This window comes from Centrocercus urophasianus, unplaced genomic scaffold (genome assembly GCF_019232065.1).
Source record: "Centrocercus urophasianus isolate 14NV4802_14NV808 unplaced genomic scaffold, USGS_Curo_1.0 seq_12, whole genome shotgun sequence".
Lineage (NCBI taxonomy): Eukaryota > Metazoa > Chordata > Aves > Galliformes > Phasianidae > Centrocercus > Centrocercus urophasianus.
This window is the reverse complement of record NW_024884364.1, coordinates 43122857-43149040: the sequence shown is the minus strand read 5'-3', so window position 1 is coordinate 43149040 and position 26184 is coordinate 43122857. Positions and strand designations below refer to the sequence as shown.

The 26184-nt window shown below is 38.8% G+C and overlaps 1 protein-coding gene across 1 annotated transcript in view; it reads right to left on the bottom strand.

The window, feature by feature from the left end:
• Positions 1–26184, bottom strand: part of MAP7D2 (MAP7 domain containing 2) — a 76576-nt gene that overhangs the window by 1884 nt on the left and 48508 nt on the right. The window contains exons 4-16 of the mRNA XM_042809948.1: positions 23624–23738; positions 20631–20741; positions 19272–19394; positions 16776–16924; positions 15581–15708; positions 7943–8175; positions 7434–7560; positions 5998–6202; positions 5768–5872; positions 4475–4528; positions 3929–4007; positions 3012–3198; positions 1045–1324 (exon numbers count right to left, since the gene is read on the bottom strand). Coding sequence (XP_042665882.1) covers positions 1075–1324; positions 3012–3198; positions 3929–4007; positions 4475–4528; positions 5768–5872; positions 5998–6202; positions 7434–7560; positions 7943–8175; positions 15581–15708; positions 16776–16924; positions 19272–19394; positions 20631–20741; positions 23624–23738 — 1866 coding nt within the window. The 3' untranslated portion in view covers positions 1045–1074. The remainder of the gene's footprint in view (positions 1–1044; positions 1325–3011; positions 3199–3928; positions 4008–4474; positions 4529–5767; positions 5873–5997; positions 6203–7433; positions 7561–7942; positions 8176–15580; positions 15709–16775; positions 16925–19271; positions 19395–20630; positions 20742–23623; positions 23739–26184) is intronic.

Sequence of the window (26184 nt, the reverse complement as noted above, 5' to 3'; positions counted from 1 at the left end):
TATAGTTTGGCTCCACTTCTAGCCATTTTCTTTATGTTAATGTACTCCAAAGACTCATAGCAACAGTATTTTACTACTGAAGAAAATGAGCAGCTCACTACTAGCTGAGCACAGGAAGAAAGTGTTTCAATTGACTGGATACATTCAATTACTGGTAGCTCAGTAACACACATAAAAGAAGAACTCTCTGAGACCAGCCCTGCAGAGAAGAATTTGGGGGATCTGATGGACAAAAAGCTGGGCATGATCCAGCAATATGCTCTTGCAGCCCAGAAGGCCAACCAAAAAAGTACCCAAAAAGAGGGGTGGCAGCAGGGAGATGGAGGCGATTGTCCCCCTCTACTCTGTCCTTGTGAGGCCCCATCTGGAGTACTGCATCCAAGTCCAGGGCCGTCAAAACAAAAAAAAAATGCAAAGCTGTTGGAATGGGTCCAGAGGAGGGCCACAAGGATGATCAGAGGGCTAAAGCACCTCTCCTATGAAGAAAAGCTGAGGGAGTTGGCCTTGTTCAGCCTGGAGATGAGACGGCTGCAACAAGGCCTTCCTGTACTTGAGGGGAACTTACAGAACAGGAGGGAGAATAATTTTTTACACAGGTAGATAGTGACAAAACAAGGGGCAATGGCTTTAAACTGAAAGAGGGAAAATCCAGCTTAGATATGAGGGGGAAATGCTTTTGTCAAAAGGCAGCAAGGCGCTGGCACAGCTGCCCAGAGAAGCTGTGGTGCCCCATCCCTGGAGGCATTCGAGGCCAGGTTGGATGGGGCCCTGGGCAGCTGAGCTGGTGGGGGGCAGCCCTGCCCACAGCAGGGGCTGGGGGGCTTCTGAGGTCTCTTCCAACCCGAGCCATTCCATGATTCTATGATATGATGGCCATTTAAAAAGAGCTGTAAATGTAAAAAGTCATGCTACATTTAAATATCTAAGAGATCATATGTGAAAAGAATTAGAAAGCTGCTGTTTAGAACTGCTGTATTATTCTGGGAAGCTCATGAGTAATCACATGATTTATCGCATCTAAAGATATTTATCACACTACTGTACCTTTATCTGTCCTGCCGAAAAGCAAGGCTGTCAACAGATTGAATTAAGTGTATTTTCCTGTCCTGGACTGTTAAATCCCTCAATCAAGTTTTTGTTACAGTCATCAATGCTAATAGTATCACTGGACGTCTTGGAATAAGTAGGTGGGCCTGTGAAATCCAAGAGATCTTCAAGAGCCTTGGCATTGCTTGTCCCATTTTGGTCGAAAGAAACACCAGGCATGAGTTCATTCATGGGTGAATATTCAGGGATGGAGATAAGTTCTTCTTTTGAAACAGGGCTATAAAAAGATATATAAAAAGAAGATGCAGAATAACAGCTGTGTAGATTTTCATTAACCAACAAATTTATCTTCTGACCATTCAAGAAATACTACCTTAGAGCTAAGTGCAGTGAGCTTTTTACCTGGAACATGTCCCAAATCAAGCAAAAAATAATAATAATAAAAAAATTACTCTGTTCAGGATAAAAGATCATACTTAATCTATATTTCTTAAAAATTAAGATTTGTGGTTCCTCTGCGACATGAACATTCATCTCCTAAAGCCCACATTTCTAATAGTTTACTGAACTGAATTTACTGACTCCCCTCAGCATCTGCACCTTTCCATTATCTAAACACGTAACTGCACCTTACAAATTACTGTTCTGAACCTGCAATCATATACCTACAGCCCTTGTATTTCACAATTTAAATAAAAATCTACTTCTTAATACTTTATAATGTACTTCAGCCACAGAAATCCAGAATTTAAGAAGCACTGCAACCAGCTGATGCTTTGCAGAGACTATAAAGACAAGGATGTTTCAGTTTGGAGAAGAAAAGTCAGAGGGAGAATTTTGCTACAATTTCTATGACCATATGGTGAGAGCAGGACTACTGTGCATCAACTCCATTAACACTGAACACTGGTGATGCACAGTGACACTAGTAAGAGATGGGAGTTAACAAAGATCAAAGAATATCATTTACCTCAGGGGGGCTAAGCTGTAGAATCTGCTGTCAGATGAGGTTGTGGAAGCAAATAATATCAGCAGGTTGAAAAAGGAGTTAGATAAACTCATGGAAAATAGGTCATTCAGCAGATATTAGTCAGAGCAAGGTGGACTTCCACCTTCCAATATCCATAACAAAATACTTCTGTGTAGTTTTGGAGTGCACTAAATTCAGGTTCCCTCACCAACCACTTTTTCCCATTGACGCTCAAAACAGAACAGCGGTCTAAAAGAACTTTTGGTCTGTCCTGGTAATGCTCTTCTCTTGTATTTATGCATCTTTACTGAAATACTAACACACTGTGAGAAGTTAATAAGTTAATTTGGCTTGTTAATTCAAGAAATGTAGTATAAAAATTCCACGCTTAAAATTCTGAGCTAACTTTCCCATAGCAGCCTTAAGTCACCTATTTCCTTCTTACCCGCAAATCCTTCCACCAAAATGCAACAGTGTTTAATACATAGGATGTTACTGATATCCATACTTATTCCAGTTAAACATTTACAATTTTTAGAGCCTAATTTCCTTTATTCTGTAGGGATAAGCGTGAAGAAAAAAGCTTGTGCATCGTAGCTATGCAGTCTTGGGACAAATAAAAAATAAATGGTGGCATCTGAACAATACAGTAGCTACATCTGTACAATATCTACAGATGCTGTTTTCACACAGTATGGCATTTTGTATTTTAAGAATTATCTGAGAGGCTTGGACACATTTGTATAGAACCTGTAAGTAAGAACAGTAGGAAGACTTTTAAGTTCCCCTGCTCCTAAATACATGAAAGTGAGAGGAAGTTCAGGCTCTTGTCCAAAACAACCGCTTTGCATCTTGACAGATTTAGAACATACCACCACTGACACCACATTATTCCCCACACTGTGAGGTTGGGGGGAAGAAATACCAGCAAACCAAACGGGAAAGCTCATGTCCCTAGTATAAATTTCACTATTTCTATTGGTAGTTACAGTACCTCACATCCATAGACTGAACCTCATCTGCTGAATCTTCCATGCTGTTAGATTTCCCATCTACAGCTTCCAGCTGAACAAGTCCTGGAACTGACTTCAGTCCATTAGCAACTACATCTTGAGAAGGTACTACAGAAGCAGTACTCTCTAAGCTTTTACTTTTCAGGCAAGTTGCCAGCCCATTGATCTCTATAAAAAATAGGATAGCAATTACGACAGTAGTGATATCTTTATTTAATCATTTTTCAAACATCAGAAATGCTTTTAAATTACAGAGTAAAAAGGAAGACTGACAATGACTGACTCAGTTTCATCTTTGACTCACTGTATTATACTTGAAATCCTCCTTTCCTCTCTAAAATTGTGCTTTATGCTCCATCTTTTGAATTTAATGAAACAGGAAGAAGACATACCAACTTTTTTGTCATGTGCTAAAAGCCTTAACACCTGGGGAAGTAACCAAGCTATAGACAAATGCTGCAGATACATATATATTTTTAACTCATGCTTAAAATACATATGCTGCTTTCATCAAGTCAAATTAAATCTTATTTTCATCAAGTGAGATTTAGAACAATGCTATAAAAAGCTTGCAAGCTTGACTGTGAGCCAAAGAAAATTCTGCCCACAAAACTCAAATGCAGGTTGCGGCAGACAAACCAATTAGCAGACTGGAACTTCTCATTTATAGAAATGCTATGTCAGGTACTAAATGGAGGACAGTCATTCTTCTGCTTACGTGGCAAAACAAAGTCTCTCACTGAGACTCTCACTCAGTCTCCAGGGTCCAATATTTGTGACTGACACAAACCTAGCTAATCTTTTTCAGAGAAAACCGAAGAGCACAGTGCTCTATCTGAGGAAAACTCTGAAAGGAACTAGTTATGAAAACAGGTAAGAAAAATATAGTTAGTTTTACCTGGCTGGTTAAGAACAAGGGCTTTTGGTTGCTTTTCCACATTCAAAGTTGATGGTATCTCCAGTTTTGGCTCTTCCTTCTGCAGTCAAGTAACAAATCAAGTGTATTAGACAAAGCAGTGTAAACTTCATGGAACCGACTGTGCTCAAAATGTATGGCATTGCTCAGGGCCACAGGGTGGTCAAAGTTCATCAACAGCAGTGGAGGATTTTTTTTTCATTTAATATTAGGCAGAGGATTTTTTATTATTATTATTTATATTTTAACTTGCAAAAGAAAACAGTCTGTGGAAGTAACTGAAGGAATAGTTTTTTAATAGAAAACTTACACTATAAGTGAAATCTTAACTGTCCATCACTTCCTAGCTGGAAATAACTGCCTTGTTCTTTGGCTGGTACAAAGCAGAGATATCACAGCAGCAAACACTGCTGGGTGTAAACAGTACCTAAATACATCTATGATAATGGAAAATGCTCAGGTTTAATTTTCACATGTGAACATTAAAGTAAAGACAACACAAATCCTACACCACACACAATTTCATACCTTTATTTCTGGAGTTTCACTCCTCCTTGTTCTCTTCATTATTTCATCAATTCTCTAGAAATCGAAATAAATTGGAGGATGAGAAGGCAGGCAAAACATTTAACACTGGACTGATAAAGGAGAAAAAAAAAAAATCAACAAAAGTCTTGTCACAACCTCATCCTCACCTGTCCTCAAAAAGGGAAAGTAAATAAGAAAGATTAATGTAACAGAAGAAAACAGCTGGAAGCTGGCTTGCAGCATCAGGGTACAAAACATGACCTTCTCACTAGATGCAATTTACAGACAAACATTTTAAAAAGACGTTGGCAGTTTTGAGTTGTGCTCAGCTTTGGAACAAGACATTAAAAAACAAAAACAAAAAAACAAAAACAGTCATTACTTTCATCTAGCTTCCTTTTCTATTTCCAAACAGCTGCTTTGAAAAACAGGTTTTTTTGGAATGGAGGAGTAGAATGAACTATCTGAAATCACTCTTTGCTGGAATTCTGCAAAGTGTTACCCTAAAATCCTTTATTTTTCTTCTTTGTTCATTAGAAAACAGCAACAACAAGCTTTTCCAGTAAGCTCTGCTTCTTTGCACTACTGTGAAATATTTCACATGTAAAGACATTTTGCTTCTGTTTTGCAATCTACAACAGCAACATGTTTCCAGCTCAGTGGTAAACAGTTAAAAATAACACATTAGAATAACATATATGGAAGGACCTTCTATAACTAGAAAGAAGCTCAGCAGCTCTGCAGCTGTTCTCTCTTGACACAGAGCTGTAGGTAAAGCTATGCAGTTCCAGCCATTTCCTTGTGCAAAAACTGTGGCAGACAGCCCTGCTGCCTCTGCACAGTGTAACCAGAGACAAGCCAGGTGGGAGGAAACCTGTTTGTTAATCTCATTAACTTTCTAAATTAAAAACGCCGGACTTCTGTTGAGTAAGTTTTAAAACAAAGTCACTCATGTTCCTCAAGAGCCTGTGATGTCCTGGGTTGGGTGGCAATGCACGTTTGCCTTGCTGTGCCATTCTCTATTTGTCTTAGGCGTTTAACCTTGTGGGTGCATGCTAATGCTGTGTTTGTTCACTGCTTAGCACAAAGTCATTTGCCTTAGGCAGTTCCACTTTGTTACAAATGCTGATGTAGATGTCCCCCTAACTTGCAAGAAGCAAATACTAAATTAATCATAAATATCAGTTTGTAATCCCCTCAGATTATTATTTCTGGATACTACTAGGTACTCTCTGGGTTATATATTTAAACAAGAAATGAAATCATTATCTTAAATGAGACACAAATATCCACCTTCTTTCGCTCCAGTCTTTCTTGCTCAATTTGCTGCATGATTTGCTCCCTTTCAAGACGAAGTTGCTCAGCTGCCTCACGGGCTTTGATTTCTGCTTCTTCCCTCTAATCAGAATGCATAAAATACAATAAGTCCATTATTTATTTCAGGTTAATTACTATATAGAATAAATTATTTATATGTATACGTAAATATATGTATACATACACATTTGTGTTTGAAATGATACCTGTTTCTCAAGTTTGGCTTGGAGCTCTTTTTCTTGCTTTTCTTTCAGCATTTGTTCTTCCTCAGCTCTCCTCTTGGCTTCCTCTTCTGCCTTTTTCCTAGCTGCTTCTTCTTCACGTCTTCTTTCCTCCTCTTTCTTACGAGCCTCTTCTTCAAGACGAAGTCTTTCTTCTTCTGCCTTTCTCTTCTGTTCTTCTCTTTCAAGCCTGCAAAAAGAAAAAATACTGGTATGTTTAAAAGGTTTCATCTTGTTTAGCATGAATCCTACTGTACATATGATATACAATGAGCATTAAGTAATCATGCATCAGTGCACATTTTCATGAATATAACTAAGAGGTTGAGAACATGCCCAGAATTCAGGTTAATATCAAAGTTTTATTCCAGTGTTTTCCTTATTGTATAAAACACCTCATAGAAATTATACTTTTCCTTAGGAAAACAAAAACAAAACAAAAATCTCCAATGTGATCTCCAATAGGATATAAATAATGTCTGTAAGCTTCAATAAAAAAATAAAAAATCGCTTTTCCTCTGTACTTAATTCCCAGAATACTGGAATATATAAACAAAGATATACTTCTATGCTTCCTTTCAGTTGAAGATAAACAGATTGGACAAGTAGCAGCAAATAGAATCCACAAAACACAGCAATGTGCTCAAAAGAGTGGGTCTATCTATTCCACCTGTGCTGTTCATAGGCCTATTCAGGGACAGCTTATTCACTGTCAGATTCAAGAGCTGTTTTGACAACTGATCATTGTTGCAGTTGCAGATGTGGGAAATATTTCCATCAGGCTAAGCTTTCAGACACTTCTGATTTTTTTCCCCCCACATTCTCAGTAAGAACAGACACAGTCCCAATTTAGACATGCACAGTCAGTGCTTTAATATTAGGGAATGAAGCCATGAACTGTTTACATATGCCACTAGTGCTGAATATGAAGAACAACCCAAAGGCTTGCTCCTGAAACAGAGCCAGAAATTCACTGTTTAGACACAGCAACTTTCAGTGTGCCCACACTCCTAAAGCCCTCACCTGCCTGTGACAGGGTTGGGCAGAGAGAAAAACTTCAGGGTAATGTTTTGAATAATACAAGCCTTGCAGTTTACGGCATTTATGCTGGTACTTATATGTGAACTGGTAAAACTAAAACTACCTCATACCCTTTTACAAAGTACTGCAAACTGCAGAGTGGACATAGCTAACTCTTTGGATGGGTTATAGTTTCTTCAGGCTTCTTGAAGGGGCACAATTATTATTTTCAAACTTCCCTAGTCATAAGGACTGCCAATGACACTAATGAATTACAAATACAAATAAATTAACATTTAAATGCAAGCTCTTGTATTGATTCTAAAAATGCCATTTTGAAGCTCCTTCAGTGATACAGGTTATATTGTTAGCTAATAACTTTCACGAATCAATGGAGATACCTCTCCCGTTCTTCTCGCTCCTGTCTCTCCCTCTCCTCTTGTTCCTTTTGGAGGCGGGCCTGTCGTCTTTTTTCAGCTAGAATTTTTGAAGCTTCTTCTGCATCAGTTGTTCCTGCTGTGATCTTTCCTAAGAGAAGATGACCAAGGATGGAAAGTTGGAGAAGAAGCTGTGAAAGTTTCCAGTGCTTACTCACTGGCACAGTGGCTACAATGAGCCTGGTTCATGCTGTTATGTCACTTCCACTTCTCAAATGCATATATCAGCATTTTCAGCAGACAGAAAACGGCATAGGTGAGGGCATCCCTGCATTTCAACATTTTGAAATTCTCATTAACTGACATTTTTCACTGATAACCCAGGTAAAAACCATACATAGCTGCTTCCGCCGTGTACTTTCACACATTCTCATAAATCCATGGCCAAGGAGATTCACAAAAACAGTTCATCGCTGTTTGAAATCCTCACGGGCCCACAATACTTCTTAATGTGTTCTCTTACAAAAGCTCACCTTCACTACTTTCTGGCTTTCCTGCAGCAGGCACATGCTTTTCAGAAGCCACCTGGCCTGCTTCTTCAGTGCGTGCTCCTGGGGATTTCTGATGACTGACGTTTTCTTTCTCCTTATCTGCTTTCTTTTTAGGAGTTTCCTGGTTGAGATTAGAAGTGGCACGATGCTTCACAGGAGAAGCTGGATATTGTTTGGCATTTTTAGGAGACTGAGGATAAGTCTTCGCAACTGTCCTGAGGAGAAAAAAAGAAAAAAATTGAGTACAGTTTATACATAGGACAACATGGAATCAAGTTCCATCTTTACAAATATCATTCTTCCTCCTTGGGTCTGACTATATTTGAGTATCAGGTTTTTTTGTACACTGCTGTATAGAATCTACTGTGATGTAAGCAATCAGAATCTGAACTGCAGGGAATTGGCAAGCAAGTTCAAATGGTTCAAATGATTACTGACTCAGTAAGACCAATAATATCATCCAAGTTGTATGAAAGTAGTCATGGACAACCTAAAAACAATTGTTTTCATAACAGCCATTCCATAGCCATTCTCTACTCTGCCCATCTCAACATTTAAAACAAAACTGTGACCAATTATTACCACATAACAAGGTAACGCCAAGCACTACAAGAGACAGAACCAACCAAACCATTCCACAGTCCACTCCACTGGTTCAGTTGGTGCTTTCATCAGCACCAGAACAGCAGGCTCGAGGCTCAAAGCTGCACTAGTGGTGATGGCAGGGCACAACAGCAGTGCTACTGATATCTCATTTGGCTCTGCGTACTTTAGATCGAGTGACAACCCTGAAATCAGTTTTGGCACAGTGAAAGGGTAAGAACAGTTGGTAACGTGCAAATATTTTCAGTGAATAAGAGATTACAAGGAAACAAAAAACCACACACAAACACCGTTAAATATTTATATAATACTGGTAACAAGAACTAAATACTTCTAACATTTAGAAGAGCTGGGCTGCACGGCTTAATATTATGGAGGTTAAAGAGATTACGATCTGAAAAAAGTGATTTATGTGAGTCTCATTAGAAGAAACAATCCTACATTAAGGAGAGCATTACACAAGCAGTTCTAACCTTCCTTATGAATATATAATTATGTGTTATTCCTTATCACTTTTTTAATCTGCACAATACACAGTTTCAGATACTACAGCATATTTTCTGGACTGTACACACACTCTGGTAGACCACACACATGAGAAGTATGGACAGTGGTTGAAAATTAATGGATGAGTGTGCAAAGATTTGTTTAAGATTATAGTATTGTGAGGACAGAGACTATTATAACTGGAACATGATTTGCATTACAGACCAGACAATAAAAATCCCAAGTCTTTCAACTCTCTCTTAATTCATGAGCTCAGAAAAATAAAGGGTTCTTTTCAACCATATTAAAAGACACTGAGATAACAGAATATTATATTCCTATCACTCATTTAAAGGTGCCCAATTTCTGAAGAAGGAAAGTCTGCAGGGCACTGCACCGCCTGTACTCTCTTGCTCCTGTGCAGAGCCCGTGGCCTGGCAGAACAGCAGCACTCAATTAAATATGAAGTTCAGCTCAGGTATCCTCTGCCCTCAGGCCCAGGGACTCCCTGTAAAACTCTGGTTGTTGACACTGCTCCTCCCCTGGCCTAAGCTGTAGGTACACCTCTGCCTTGCATCCCAGTGATCGGGAGCTCCTGATTTGTCCTTCATCCTGAATACTGTGAAGGCTTCACTGGCGGTGAGAGAAGTTGGTAACACCGGGTGGTGTTAGTCTAGCCTGTCTTTAGTTTTCTCTTTGGGATACAGATGGATTCCCAAGCCCTTCTAAACGCAGAGGCACAGCTTTCACAGTCCCTACCTATATGCATACATATAGGTCTCACATGTGTGCTTCACCATCATATAATTTCCTTTCATAAAAATATAACACGTAAACAGAAAGCAACAGCTTTTTTCATCCTTCTCCAGGCACAAAGAATACTTCTGGCCAATCAGACAGGTTCTCAAAGCATAGTTCCTTCTTGTGGCCCTTTCACATTCCTGACTTTACCACATATTTCCTACGTAGCTTTTTACTTAACTTGCTGTGACAGGAAGAGCAAAATAGTCATAACTAAGGCTGACTCATTTTCAGCAGTAGCACAGACATAATTGTTCTCTAATAAAGACGCAACAATCAAATTAAAGAAGCTGGTAGGAAGGAATCTAGCCATGACAGCTATGAATCCTGGACTGCATAGGAATTGGAGCATTGTACAACTTGCTTGTGGACAAGAAAGGTGCTAGATGCACTGAGTAAAATACCTTTGAAATTTAAGACCTACAAGATTTTTTTCCTACGGCTCTTTGTCAATAAGAACAAGTATGACTTTACTCAATTTAAAGCAACTAAAAGGGAGAAGCATTTAAAGTCAATTTACTACAAGGACAGCAGCAGTGAAGCATGAGGAGTTAAAAGCAGAGAATGCTCATTAGGAATAAAAATCTTTTTTCCTTCAGAAATTTTATACCATTTACTCAGTGTCGAGTAGAAATTATTAAATGAGCACTGTCTTTCTCCCTTGTATTTAAACATATTGCCAACTTAGCATCTTTAACATTCCTGAACACGGGTAGAATTGTTACTGGAAGAAGCTTTCATTCTACTGGTATTCAGATTGATGCTATTTTTTATCAGAAGAGACAAACCTGACTAAGGCAAATAGACACATGCTTGTACAGGGATCTAGATAGATTTTTAAAGTAGTTTTGCCTATGGATAAAAGGAATGGGATGCAATTATACGCAACAGGAATACAGGAAGCATACATGATGAAGATTAATTAATTAAAGGAGACTCCTCAAAATCCAAAAAGTGACAGCACATCAGCTGTCTGAAAGTTAGCTCCTTTCGATCACCAGATTTCACAGGCAGATGCAGAAGCACAGGAAGCCTCTGCCTCCCAGCAAGAAGTCTCAGCTTTCTCCTCTCATCCCCGTGCTGATGGCAGCATCTGGTAAGGAGCTATTCACATCATGACCCCTAAACACACTGCACAAATCTCTATCGGGTCTAAGGATCCACTGGTGCTTAAATTACAATGGCTTTTTTTTCGAATTAAAGAGAGGCAGCAGTAGCCCATACAGCAGAAGAACGTCTTAGGAATAGCAGAAGAAGAGTTCAGACCTTACTTTAGCTAAGCACACAAAGTACATGGAGTACAGAACGAGTCAGAGGTCACATCCACTTTTGTCCATAAGCAGCAAGATCAGCATGCTTTCTTCAAAAGCCTGGTACACAACCGGTCATCAGTTACAGCACCTAAGCAGGCTAACTTTAAATTAGAGATAAGCAGCAATGCAACGCTGCATTTCCTCCCCTCCTTACCCCAAATCTGCCTATTAATTGACAAAAGTTCTGCTGGAACCATACTGAGGACTTTCACGTTCTCAAACTTGCTGAGATTGCTCTGATCAAAATGCCATTCCAGGATTCTGACATTTTCGCTCTTTTATCTGTGATATTTTCTCAAAAGCATTTATTTTACTCTCAGTTTTCATCTTTTCTAGCCAGGGACAGATTCATTTCTCTTTTAGATTCCTTAGAGCACAAACTCAGACCAGGTCTATTGAATATTGCTATTTTCTTTCATAGCTGCATTACTACCAATGTTTTCAAAACCTCCAGTTGGCCCATCCTGTAAACCAGGTGATGAAGAACTCAGAATAATTCAACATTTTATCACTGTTATCTTTCCAATGCAGAACAAAGACTGAGAAAAACAAATGCAGTAGGTGTCAAATAAAAAAATTAAAGATGGGTTAGATAGGGACATAAAAGCTACTCTGTGAGATACACATGATACACATCTTTCCAATAGGCCATTTTTTAAACTCTTTAAGATCTGGACATTCTACCACACATACATATTTAATCACTATTCTGTAATTTGATTGCCCACACGTATTTTGAAGACAAAGCAATGTCCCATTGGCTGCAGTGGAACACTGCCCAAAAGAACCAAGTTACAAGTTCAGTTAGTGCAACTGTCAGCAAAGCAGTGTGGCACAAACTGGGAGCTGGAAACAAATGAGTAGGAGCAGAGCTGCATTCCCATCTCCCTTCCCCCTCTCCTTTTTTCTCCACACGTAAGTGAGATAATGGTTCAGCAAAATAACCTACTGTAGAGTCTCGTCAGAGCTTTCCATTTTTATTCACTTATCTGAAGGCACTTAAAACTAAACTCTATTTCTTTGATTCAGTCAAGTTCCATTGATTTCAAAGGGACTATTTACCCAAAGACACGTGAAGGACACAGGCTTTATTGCTTTGCCAATCTATAAGATAGGACACTTACCTAACCCTCTGAGGGATGCTGCAAAAATAAACTGATTAGTGTATGGATCTTTGAAGGTGAAACAATCAGGAGAAAAAACCACACAAAGTCCTGGTATTATTGACTAAGTAAAAGCTCTGAAGAACAGAAGCATTTTACACCACCAGTATCCAACAGCAACTGTTTGCAATTTGTTTAATTTTTAAATCAAAGAACATTCCCTATCTTCCCAGCTCCAACCCACTAACAGCCACCACAGTCAACTGATCTATACTGCATTCAAAGCAATACTTTCACTTTTTCTTTTTTGTGTGGCATTTCCTGACAATATACTTAGGTTTTGCCATCGTTTCAATTTCTCCCTTGGCTTATAAGTATTCATACTCCTTATCAAACATATTTCTCTCTCTCTCCTTCTGAGGTGAGCATTTGCTTACACATTTTTCTTGGATATTACAATTTGCACATTTTTATGTATAGGTATTTTTTAATTTCCTCTCCTTCTTTCTCACTGAAATTTGTACCTTTACAAACATCTTTATTTATGTACTTATTGCAAATCTAGCCTGCCATCAGTCACTGTCTCCTGCTTAGGTTACAGCTTTATAGCCTCGTCTGAGCCTGTTTCAATCACTCCACCATGACAAAGAAAGCTTTCTAATTAATAAACAACGAAACAAGATAGAAAGAAGACATGCAACTACCACTCACAAACCAGGATGATGACTGAAAATAACTAACAATTACAACAATACCCAAGCAAACAGGAATGTCAAGCCATACATTTTTAAGAAGAAAAATGCATACAGCTAACTACCACCTAAATCAGCCCACGCTTGATTCTTTACTCAACAGCTTTCAAAATAAGGTGCTACGCTCCTAGGATCACTAACTACTAATGCTGTTGAATACATATTCTTATTTCTTCCACGTGTAATTGTTGGCCATACAAGGTGCTGGATGGAGAAAGATTAAACTTGGAAAAGACTGTCAGGTTTGCAAAGAGAATGAATATTTTATCTATATACTAAATTGCGTTACAATTATTCTTTAGCCCCACGGTTAATTTTAAAGGAGAAGCTAAGGTGATACAATCTAAAAGAAGGTTCCTACATTTAAATCCATCATCCAACCAGATCATCATCTCTATATAATATGCAGGTATGATGATCAGGATGCATTTGGATTTTTTTTTTTTTTAAACTTCTGTGGGAAATTTGAAGAGTGCTATAGCAGAAGTGCCGTTCTGCAATCGGTACCTAACATGGATTTAAACTGTATTTGCTGTAACTCTCATAAGGTCAAAGAGAGTGTTCTAATTGGGCCATGTTAAGATTAAATTCTCAGTAATACATTTGTAGCAGTGGTCAGAATATTGTTCTCTTAAGGAGGAGAGGGAGGGAAAAAAGGGATAACTTTCCAGCTTATAGTCACAGAGAAACCCATAGCAAGCATCCTAATTCCTCCATGCAGCACCTGCTTCTTCCTCTAAAAAGCAGAGTTCTATATTCCTTACATGCATGAAAACACTTTCCTGTAAAGAAGATTCTCAGAATTTGCTAATTTGCTTGTCTGGTGGGAAAAAAAAAAAGAAAAAAAAACACTAAATCTTTGCCTAACCTTCTAAGGAAATTAGTTCTATAAATTAAGAGTAGCCATGCCTTTTTCACTGAGCACTAAGCATCTGTTTGGTTATTTGACCACTTATCCTCCTGTCCCATGAGGGGTTGGATTCGATGATCTCTGGAGGTCCCTTCCAACCCCTACAATTCTGTGATCTCTAGAACAAGCTGTGCCAACATTTTCAGTGACTGCCCACTGCTTCACGCTCAGTAGCCCACTTCCCACCAATCATTTTGTTTTAATTATACCTGTTTCTTGCTATGTCTTTTATGCTGGTTGACTGAACTGAAAAATGCATTCTGAACAGGGAATATCAACAACTTACAGAATAATACACATCTGTATTGCTCGAACTTTTCTCTGTACATTTTGGAGAGCCTGTTTTATAATGACCTGCTCAAAATTTTAATGACAAAGCTGACTGTGATTATTATTCCATATCGCTACATTATTTACAAAAGTTACACAGTTCAAATGTGATGAATATTACTAGATGTAATATTGAAAGTTTGTACACTTGTGGCCCATAACATGAATCAAGAATTGCCATTTCACAGTTGCACACAAGCGGGTGCCTAAAACAGAAAGGATGCCCTGAGTTAGATTATTTCCCACATTTTGCCTCACACCAGAATTGCACACAAAATCACTTCTCCATTAAATGATTGTGCACACAGAACTAAGGCAAAGAAGGAACACTAGGCTGACTTTTGAAGAAATTTATCAGAAAGATCAGAATGGTTCGGAATATAACCAGGTTCAAATAGAAAATAATATTTATAACCAGCCAAAGGAGATATTTTCAACATAGGACCCATGAACAGGGTCTAGAAAAAGAAACCACAGACAACTACTGTAGACAACAAGTACCTTACAGAACTTAAGTGCTTGAGTCAGACTTAATATCTTGTTCTAAGAAAGCTGAAGAAGCATTTGTTTAGACCTGCGAGTTGGAAACCATGGCACACACAGTACAGTTCTGACAGTTTGCAAGTGAGGACTGAGAAAAGCAACTCAGTAAGGCAAGTAAGGTCAACTACGCCATAGGTCCACAATCCTGCATGGGGTGGGGTGGGTGGAAGAGGTCTGTAAATGAACAAAGATTAAAACCAATGGTTTAGATCTAGAATCACAGAATGGCCTGGGTTGAAAAGGACCACAACGATCATCCAGTTTCAACCCTCCTGCTATGTGCAGGGTTGCCAACCACCAGACCAGGCTGCCCAGAGCCACATCCAGCCTGGCCTTGAATGCCTCTAGGGATGGGGCATCCACAACCTCTCTGGGCAACCTGTTCCAGTGCATCACAAGTTTACTGATGGATATAAGTAGTAATGCCAGCAAAGGCATATTTTAAACACTAAAATTTCTAGTTAGTATTAATGTTTTGTGCATTTGTTCAAAATCTAATAAAACAAATGCATGCTTAAAAAACAAATTTTGAATAAAATTTCACGGTAACTGAATTGCACAGCAATAATTTCAGAAGGATGAGAAAACACTGAATATCTCCAGAAACCTTTAACACAAATTCATGTGTATCTGTTCATCTGTTCCTCTCTTTCTCTGTGTGTAACAAAAATTAACTGGATTTTATACAATCCTACCAAGGAAATTCTTCAGGAGTTTACACATTCTTTGTAGATAAAAGAAGCTCAAAGCATATCAGATCACTGATCAGAAAGGCATACTTAGGTGTGGCAGGTGAGGCGGATCTTCTGGACATAGCAGCAGGAGAATCAGACCTTCTGAGAGGAGATCCCATTCCAGATGATGAACCAGGTGTGGTGGGTCGCTTCTCTTTCTTTATTTTCTCAGTCTAGAAACACCGATTATTTTAGTTTATGTAATTAGGAGCAATACTTCAAAATGTATTTGATAATTGTAGTAACAAAATGACATAAGAACAAATTCACGTAGCATACATTCTCAACAATTTTTTTTAACAGCAGCTCACAAGTTAGGAGCATTTTTTCCATACAGATTAAAAATAGGTCACATCTTGCATCGATATAGTAAACAAGGAGTAAGTAAGTAAAGTCGTATCAGTGCATTCCTCTCCAAGAGTTCTTGGTGGAGAGCTGAGAAGAGTATTGGGTGGAGTAATCAAAATCACTTAGATGTTAGTGCACAGCCTCTCAGATACAGCCAATAGTGCAAGCACACATCTCCCATAAATGCTGCCAGGTGTAACAGCATGAATCATGCAAAACTTCAGCTCCCAGCTCTGGTCCTCTCACTTGCATTCAACTCAGATGGTACAAAACCCCCTACTCTTAGTATTAACTACTGGAAAATACAGGATCTTATAAAACACTATTTCACAGCTCTAACATAAGTTTTCTATAGCTTATCTTTCATTGCGTAGACTGAGTGAAGGGGAACGACTTGCCTTTACTTTTTCGGGGAACTACAGTGGATCAACGACATGACTTTTAGGCAAACAGCATCTAAAATGTCTACAGAGGGAGTTAAGCAATTTGTATAGAGAAGAGGCACTGCCAGTAATTTTGGCAAGTTTCCAAAATATGCAAAGCCTCCTAATTAACCAGCAAAACTGGACTGACTTATACAGAAATATTTTGTTTGTCATCCCCCACTCCCAGAAGTTATAGGCGAGCCCAGAAGTATGCACTTCTCAGTTCCCTGAAAATAAAGGTGTTGCTGTTCTAAATACCCTTGCTTAACGCTGACTTCCAGCAGGAGGAAGATACTGAAATGTCGGAACGCCAGAGCAGAAAAGCAACAGATGCATGCAAGTCTTACTTTCTTACTGTTTCTTACAAAAAGGATACTCGTAGAAATAAAGCTATGCAAAGTGAAAAGTAACAACAAGAAGTCCCATCAATTTATCCAGAAGTAAAATCAAGAATGTTCCAAACTGACCTGAGTGACTTCACCTGCAGCCGCCCCTTTCCCGGCATCAGAAGTGGAGGGTGAAGTCGCCTTCTTCCTGTCTGCGCTTCGGGTGGGGGAAGGCTTGTAGGGAGATTTTAGAGGACTAGCTGGTGCTACACGAGGACAGATATGGAATACTAAAGAGTTATAGCACAATAGCAAGAGCAAAAGGGAGCACAGACAGAGGAAGCAAGGGAGAGGAGAAAACAGCATACTTTTACATCAAAATGTTCAAAGGTCATTTTCAAGTTTTCCAATTTTCAAAAAAGATCACATTGTGGAATACATTCATCACCATATTTACTAAAAATGCCTCAACTGAAGGTAACATTGCACAGAGTTGTTTTGTTGTTTGGTTTTTAATCATCTCTAATAATCGTTTTCTTATCCATACACTTTTTGAATCACTTGACTATGACTGCAATTCTTTTCTCTTCTGAAAACTCTCAGCTCCTTTGCATATGACAAAAAGAGAAATCAGATAATTCCAGCTGGATAACTTCTGAACAAATACTGTGAAACTGGAAGGGTAACAGGAGCACAAGAACTGATTTTGTTTGTTTTTTAAAAAAAGCTTAAACATGGCAAAGGCTTCTAAGTATCTCAGCTGCTTTTTAAAGTAATAACTCCAATTCTTGAAGAAACCCTAAACTAAATGCTGCTGTAGGTATTTCAGTTATTGTCATTAGAGGTAAATATACTTTGCAGGGCAACACTTTCTGGTTGTTTTTTTTGTTTGTTTGTTTTTTTTAATTTGCAATATGAACAGGATTTAAAAAAAAAAAAAAAGGGATATTTTACTCCTGTTTTTTTTTTTTGTTGATGTTGTTCATATTGCTAAGATGAAACTTTCACAAACACATAGAACCATCAACAGAACATATGCTTCATTAATAAGATACACAGAAATTGTAATTGTGTGGCAGTGTTTACAGTCCTATTTCAAAATAAGTCAAGAAGGATACTGACTTTGGAAAAATATTAATTATAAATAAATTTAAAGGAAATAACTTTTTTTTTTTTTTTTTTTTTTTAAGTTGGGGGCAGTGCTGTAAAATCTCTTAAGATTCAATTTTTACATGCTTTCAAGTTGAACTGGACCCATGTTTTCCTCTGAATGACTTTCTTGCAATTTGGCAAGTTTGCTCCATTTGAGAAAAATGTTCAGAAACTTGATTGTTGCTTAAGGTAGCTCTATTTCAACCATAAGAAAAATAGTTTTTATTGAACTCTCATAATTCAGGTTTATCTGAATGTCTTGACTTAAAGTTATATTAATAACATGTTGCCTTCAAGAGTCATGAAAGCTAGGATCCTCATTTCTAAACATACAGAACGTGCAGGAACGGAGCAATTTTGGCCCAAATACAATCACAGGAGCACACTACATGATTATGAAAAGGGAGGACCTTGTTCCATGTTCAGAACACTGCTTCTACTGAAAGAAGTACACATCAAGGAAGAAATCCTCCCTCAACCTTTTTGCTGACAACTACTGACAAAACAATCAATTGTCACTCCAATTTCACTTAGGGAAAAGTCGACCTGTAGGCCAAATGGCATCTCGGTGAGACATGCCAGCAGGCTACTTTAAAGACTCTGTGATGAAGAGAGAGATAAGGCTGGGAGTTTACAGGCAAGATGACCAGGGAAGGACAAAGAAAGTCCCTATTGATTTCTTCAACATCAATCAAAAACAACACAGAAAGCAACATCTGTAGGTGGTCCTGGCAATTCACCTCAATGTTTTCAACAAAATATATCGATCTAGATTTGAACTGAGTTTTGCTCAGTTGTAGCAGCAGCTGCTCCCTGAACAATAAGTAACCTGAGAATTTTCTCATAGGCAAAGCACTGTATGGCAACATTTCTGCTTCCTGCACCTACAAGGGAAGTCATTTCAGAGTGGCTCCATAACAATGTCCCTACACACTGCAACGAAGAACACTGCGTAAAGGAAAGCATGCTTACTGCCTAATCCATTTTTAAAAGGCCTCGCAGTGAAAGCACAGATGCAGGACCTGAGTCTACTGCAATCATGACACACAAAAATAGCAGTCATCAAGATGATCAGTTTTGTGCAGTCTAACCACTTTTGTCTGAAAAAAAATTAATGCGCGTCAGTGAAATTCTTGTGTTTTGCTCTGAGAAGTGCCATACGCTGCTCAAAACGAGTTTCAAAATGAGCATATTCATTTTTCAACATATCACTGAAACTGAAACCAGTGGGATTTATTAAATCATTTCTTTTTATTATTATTATTTTAAATTTGAATAACCACTATGTTTCTATGTTATCCTTATTAGGAAACATTCAGAACAAGATGATGTGCTTTTTCAATACACTGCTATCAAAAACAGTCTATTTTATGCTACCATATCAATTGTCATTTGATTCACAGTACTCCATTTCTTTAAGTAGCTACTCAAATGCAATCAAAAACATACCTTAATGGTTTCAAAGTGAGTAATTCACATTTTTACCTGGATTATTGTACTGCTCAGAAAGCATTAAGGTACTTCTGCTTCTGGCTAAAGATGACTGTGTGGGAGTCAGCAGTCGAGAAACAATAAAGTTTTCCATTGGACTAAGATGCATGCGGTGAGCTGAAGGATGGGAGCAAATAAAAATAAAATTTAAAATGCAACATAACAAAACTTCATGTTAAAATAACAGAAACAAAATAATGGAATGATTAAATGAAATGAAAGAGTCTCCAAGTGTTTGAGATTTTAAGTATTTTCAGATAATCATCATTCCCTCTGAAAAATGGTTTCTGGTTCCTTCATCACTTTAAACTAGCTTTCTACCTGTACAGTAAATATAGTACGGTTAAGTCTACGCTGCATTTTGTTCTTAAAAATAGAATATTCCATTCTACAAAATGATGGCTTTCATGACTCAGCATGAGAAATGTTTGCTTTTTTACCTTGACAGAAAAGGTGAAACGTTTGGTCTAACAGCACAGCTACTCACCAGCGTGCAAACCATGCTGGAATACATTTTAAATGTGCAGTCTCACTGCATTACATAAACCTTACACAATATGCCTGCATTCCTTTCTACTCCACAGAAGAAGAAGAAAAAAAGCATCAATTATATAAGATATCTATAGATGTTCTTATTGCATGTGAATAAAGCCACCAATTGCAATAATCTCAAAGCTATTGATGAGTTTTCAGTAAGTAGCTTAGAGAGGAAATCAATTTTACTTTCTCTTCAGTTTAGAAATAAGCCTTTACTGTCATTTCCTTCAGTCGGTATTTTTTTCTCAGTTAAGAAGGTGGTGGAAAACAAATACAAATAAAACAAATCAGCAAAGTCCATAAGAGTTTACAGTGGGATAAATTCCCCAGCTCTCTCAATAGTGTTCAGTAACCACTAATCCTGCAAGACAATCATCTTTCGTTGAGCCTCTCAGCATCAGGGTTTCAAATCAAATTAAAGGGCTCTGGTCACCAGATCGAGGTCTCCCAAGAGGCTCACAGATGTACTGCTGCCAATGGTGCAGCCCATACCTACTGTCCAGCCATGTCTGCATTGCTAGGAAGATGACAAGCTGTACTATTATGGGAAATGCTGCAGTTACAGCAAGCACAATCCCGTTTGCTAGAGTAAAAAACCCCCCAGTGTTGACTTAGGCTCTCCAGTGAGGCAGCACAGCCCTGGGACAGACTACTCAACAATTTGATTGTATTTCAGATTAATAATTCAACATACAACCCCTAAATGTTTGATGTCTTTTGAATAATAGACATAAGAGAGTTGCACAGATAGTTGCAGAGAATTGCTTTAAGCAGAAGGAGAGTTTATGCTGGCAGGAGACCAGCATGTTCACTTGCCTCTGTCGGGGGAATGTGTTATTGCCGCTGTGGAGGAGGAGAGGCGCTTACTGATTGGCGATTCCATTTGCTTTGGCAGGTTCATTGTAGAAGCTGAAAGTTTGTCACATGCTGCAGAGAGACGCATTGAAGATATTTGTATTCTGATCACAGTGTTGATAATCAACTCCCAAAAATTAACCTTGCATTTGTACTCGCGGCCTTGCTGCTGATCACAGCGCTGAATGAGCAAGGCCTGACGTACACGTGTTCCGACTGCCAAAGGACCATTTGGGACACACTCTGGAATGTGACTTTTCTGCTTGTGAATTTTACATTTCAGTTATACAACTGCCTGTGTTTTACAGTGCCACAGGCAAATAACTGAGTATCATGCCTGCTGAACGAAGCCGTTCCAACAGAATAACAGCACAAGCAGAAAGTTACCTATAATGCCAAACTGCATACATGGGGGCTCTGATCCTCACTTTCCATCCTCTACCCGCTGCCTACTTTCAGTCTGGAAAAGCTGGGGTAGACTTCAGGTATTACTCTAATGCAGAAATGAAATAATTAACATTGGTGCATTCACACAAGAGAATTCTCTCACTCTTTTGGTGACTGGTTAGGCTTTTACACTTGAGGAGAAGAAAAAAAAAAAAAAAAAAGGCAGATCTTTGGTGCCACCCCAATTACTTTTTTTTCCCCCTGTTATTTATTCTAAAATACTGTTTGACAGCATGTTTGAGCACAATTCCCATTTCCTATCTTGCCATTTACTCAACAGAATGACATTAAAAATGTTATTCAACTATTACTACAGTGCACTGCTCTATGAACACTGCATGATGCTCAGAAGCACAGAAAAGACGAGGCTTTGCCCTTTGAATTTGAATTCTGTTTTTTTCAGACACAAAAATACATTCAACTAAAGTCATATATGTGGCTCCACACCTGCAGCCCCTAAGCCACTTCATTCACTATGACACCCACAAAAACCTCACCTCTGTGGGATCTGCAGGATTTGCCTCCACCTACTACAGTAAGCAATACAATTCTCTACATTCCCTTTCTTAAAGTACGGGTACAACGCCACTATGCTTGCATCAGATGCAAACCCAAATCTCTTTGAAATGTCTGTACTAATTGTTGCTTGTGCACAATCTGCACAGAGAGAGTAATTCTGTAAGGGCATGGGCCCAAGAACCAATAGGGCGCATTCTGCAGGAGGAATATCCAAGCCCAGCTTCTCCTCCTGGGAGAGGAGGATCCTACTTCTTAAAGCACAGGCTGCATTATGTTTTTAAAATGCCAAGTACATTTGATGTCAAAGCTAGAAATCCTACGTGCAGTTCATTCTTAACCCTGTAATACTCATCTACTTCACAGCCTTTTTAGGAGAATAAAAAATAAATAACAACGAAATGAAAAACACAAAACAAAACATGATTGCCTATACACAAAGTCAACTATTGGAGTTGGTTACTAATACCAGCTTGCAAAAGGCTGAAAACACAGCACAGCTGCTTATACTAAGCTTGCTCGCTTTCAAAATATTGCAGACAAAGGCCCTTGATATGAAAAAAGGGGCTGTTCTAATGAAATACCATCTCCTTAACAAATTTTCCTCATAGTGATTTTTTAAGCAGCGCCTGCAGATGTACATTTCAACAGTTATATATTTATACACACACGCAAACACACAAACAAACACAGAGTGCCTACTGATTTAACAAAAATGAGAATCCGTATTGTAGAAGACTACAGTTAGTGGGAAAATCATGCGATGCCTCTACTGTGGAATGTGAGGCATGCACTGCTCCACCATGACAAAATTAAAAGCAAATTAAAAAGACACTTGGTCCACATCACTAAGGGTAATGCTGCAGAGCATCAGACTGAAATAATAAGAAAACAGTGGTTAGGAAGGACGAAATCAGTGATGATGAACTACAGTGATTAGAACAGTTATAAACGAGACACGATGGTACTGTGATTCTCTGAAATACCATTGAAGGAATCAGCAGGAGCAGTAGAGGTCACAGGGTCTGGAGGAAGGGTGTTGGCAGCTAAACCTAGAACAGGGGGTGGGGTATTTTCTGATTCACCTACACAGCAGAGAGATCAGAGCAAAAAGAGGTGAAAGAATTACTGAATAAGTTGGGGGAGGTGGAACCAAGCACAAACTGCATCACAAAGACAATCTGGTTTCTTTCTCAGTGCATGAAAGACTCCTTTCTTTTTAATCATACATATATTTAATTTCCTGTGAAACAGTTTGTCATTTTAGAGTTAAATATATTTACATAGCGTTTAAAAAAGAGTAACTGTCGTAGTTTGTCACAACCCAACCACGGATATATTTTCCTATGACTACAGTTTTTTCAAACCTGGCCAATTTAAGTAAATTCCATGATTTAAAACAGAAAACATGCATACTTTTGAAATATAAAAGCAGTACATGACTGATTGTGAAATAAAAATTATCTGTACTGAAGCCAAATCAAAAAGCACAACAGCAAAAAATACATGGGAGGGAAAAAAAAAAAAACCTCAAAACTATTTTAAACTGCAGATGCTGCATAGCCATGTAGAAATTCTCATCAGGTTTTCAGAAGTACCAAACAATAACAGATCATCTTTTCAAGGTTTGGCCAGCACTCAGCCCTTTGGTGAGCATTAAATTTGCCAACCATGTGCGTGGGAAGACAATGCGGGGGAAGAAAGTAAGGGAGAAAGAGCACAAATTTTGATTTTAGCATCTGTCATCCTCAAAGCAGAATCTGATTAAAACGATCTGCATTCCTGAAGTTAGGAGTGACCTTTCTTCCCAGAAAGTGTTAGAGAGAGGAAGCCTAGCAAGCAATTACAAAGCATCTCGCATCTCTTCACGCCCCAAGGCAGCAGCCCCTGCAGTACCACACTAACTACAGAATGCACCATCCTCACTATCTCCACAACCTCACGCATTTTGCACTTCAGGATCTGCAATGCAGGCAGCCTCTTTCACTCACCATCTCTCCCTCCTGAGCCTGCAGCCAGTGCTCCTCCCCACGACCATCGCTTCTGTTTCTGTTCCAGCTGCTGGCTGCGTTCAAGGGACCGACGCATCATGGCTTCTAAACGTTCCTGGTTATAATAATACAAAAACAGAGAAACCAAACTGAATCAGTTCTTTCAGGGCTTTTTAATATATTTTTTTTATTTTTTTTTTTTATTTTTTACCTTCTTAAACAATGCTAAAAATAAGCTGTCCCCCTGTTGCTCCACTTAAAATGTTTACAGGAGCTGATTTCCAATAGAATAAAAAAAGACTAAATAAAGAATCTATCAATGTGTTACCTACCTCCAGATCTGTGTATCCTTTGTCTGCAAGCCACTGAGGTCACTACAGAGGCCTAAGTAAATAACACAGGTTGCATCACTGCCTAGCATCTGCTCCTGCTGGTGAGGCTGCTGCTGCGCTCTGGACTTAATTTGTATAAGAATAATGCTCGACAAGCATTAACTCCTTCTTGTCTATGCAGACCTCAGGATTTCTTCCATCCCTTTCCGAGTACAGCTAAATTGCTGCAATGCCAGTGGCTCCTCCTAGCCACACAGATAAATGATCACTTCAAACCCAAAGTAGGTTACTTTGCAGGATGGCTTAGTTAATTATTTATTTTCTGGGGAAACTCCCTCCTTTCTTACACCGCATTCTTCGCAGCCTAAGCACCTAAAAGCTTTTTTTTTTTTTTCCCCCTTCTCCTCTTCTTGTGCATTTTTCTTAGTACATGCTCAGATCACCCTGTTCAGAGCTATCTTTTTTCCTCCACCCTCATTTCCTCTCCAAGTCATGATGAGTTAGAATTTTCTGATGAGGAAGAACAAAAAGAAGATTCTCTCTCTTGCCAAACACTACCCTACCTTTAACTCACAGATGGGTCTCCAGTTTCATTTCCATCACCTCCTAACTCTCATAGATCTCCGCTTAGTTTTCTTCCTATCTCCTCCCTCTACCAGTTTATCTATGGTTTATTGTTGTCACAAGGATCTCTGCATGCTTCCTCTGTACCCTTCGAGAACACAAAACCTGGTTCTTCCCCATCCACCATTCCAACACCTTCCTTTTTTCATTCACATCTGGCAACCTCTGCACCCCCACAGTTCAGCAACCAAATCTCTACCATAAGAGATGAGCCCAATGGTTTTTCACCTCTTTGATCCCCTTTGTATTCTCACACCTATTACTTACTACCTTTGCTACGTCTTTCCAATTTAGCACAAAATTCCCACTCTGATCACTTAAAAGCTCTAGCTCACATAGGCTTCTCACTGCAAAAACACTTTCTGTGATTATATCAGATCCTCTTCCACTGCTACCAATCCCTTGCACCATCTCCAAGATATCTGACAACTCAGCTCAACTACACTGAAAATCTTTCTGCATCTTCTGTCCAGATTATTCTTTCTCACTGATTCAGGACTTTGGTCTAGTTCTCCCATCCCCCTTCCCTGACAAATTTTAATCCCTAAAATATCAGTCTTTGTTCAAGCATGTCTCCTACAGTCTCTGTGCTGATGGTGAGCCTGCAGTCTCTAATTTTGCTTCTTCAGAAGATCAGACCCAAGCACCAGGCAAGTAACCAAGTAACTACCATGTTGGGAACCGTTATACAAGTATCTACAAAATTTGTGTTATCTTCCTGTGATTGTCTACAGCCACTGGCTTTCATTAACAGCAGTCATCCAGAAGCTGATGAGAATGTATCTATAACATCCTTTCTCTTATACACATCCTTGAAGAATCTCTTCCACTACCATGAATGACTTCCAGCAATTTATTGCCGACCAAGCTTCCCACCTCATCCAACCTTGCTAGCATCTGTCAAGCTGTCTTTAAGCTCTCTTAATTTTCTTACGTGCCACTTATATCATAAATTCAATTACATTACGTTCTGTACAAATATGACAAAAGGCACTCAGTTCTTCAGCCTGTGTCACCTTTCGGCCAATTGACTTGCTGCTACAATTATATCTCCAGGAAGACAAGCCTTTAGTCCCATGTACTGTGCTCACTTTATTTTTGTCTCCTTTCTCTATCTTTAGCTCACAGGTACACTGGGCAAAGACTGTTGAAATCATGCAGCTGCTTCTCCCTCCCCCATTTCTTTTGTTCCTTCTGTTCCATCCTTGTCCAGGCAGGCATGCCATGTGAATGTGTTATCTGCCTTTCCTTCCCCCTTTTTTCCCCCTGCTCAAATGCACACGCATGAAGCATCACAAAGCTCAAGCACAGGCTTTTCTGTAATAGCACAGAAAAAAAATGTCACATTTTGAATATCCCATTGCTTCTTGCCTATACTTCAGACATGAAAAGGTAATCCTGCAAGTAATCTCCCAGCCTATAGATTCCCTGTAGTTTGCTCCAATCTTTCATTCTTACTAGTTGGTGATTAAATTTCCACATTGAAAATCTGTACATGCTGGCTCAGTATTTGAAGTTCACATATTCCACTTTTACCTTCACACTTTCCAACATTAATTTCATTCTATTTCAGACTCTTTTCTGTACTTCTGCTTTCCAAGCTTG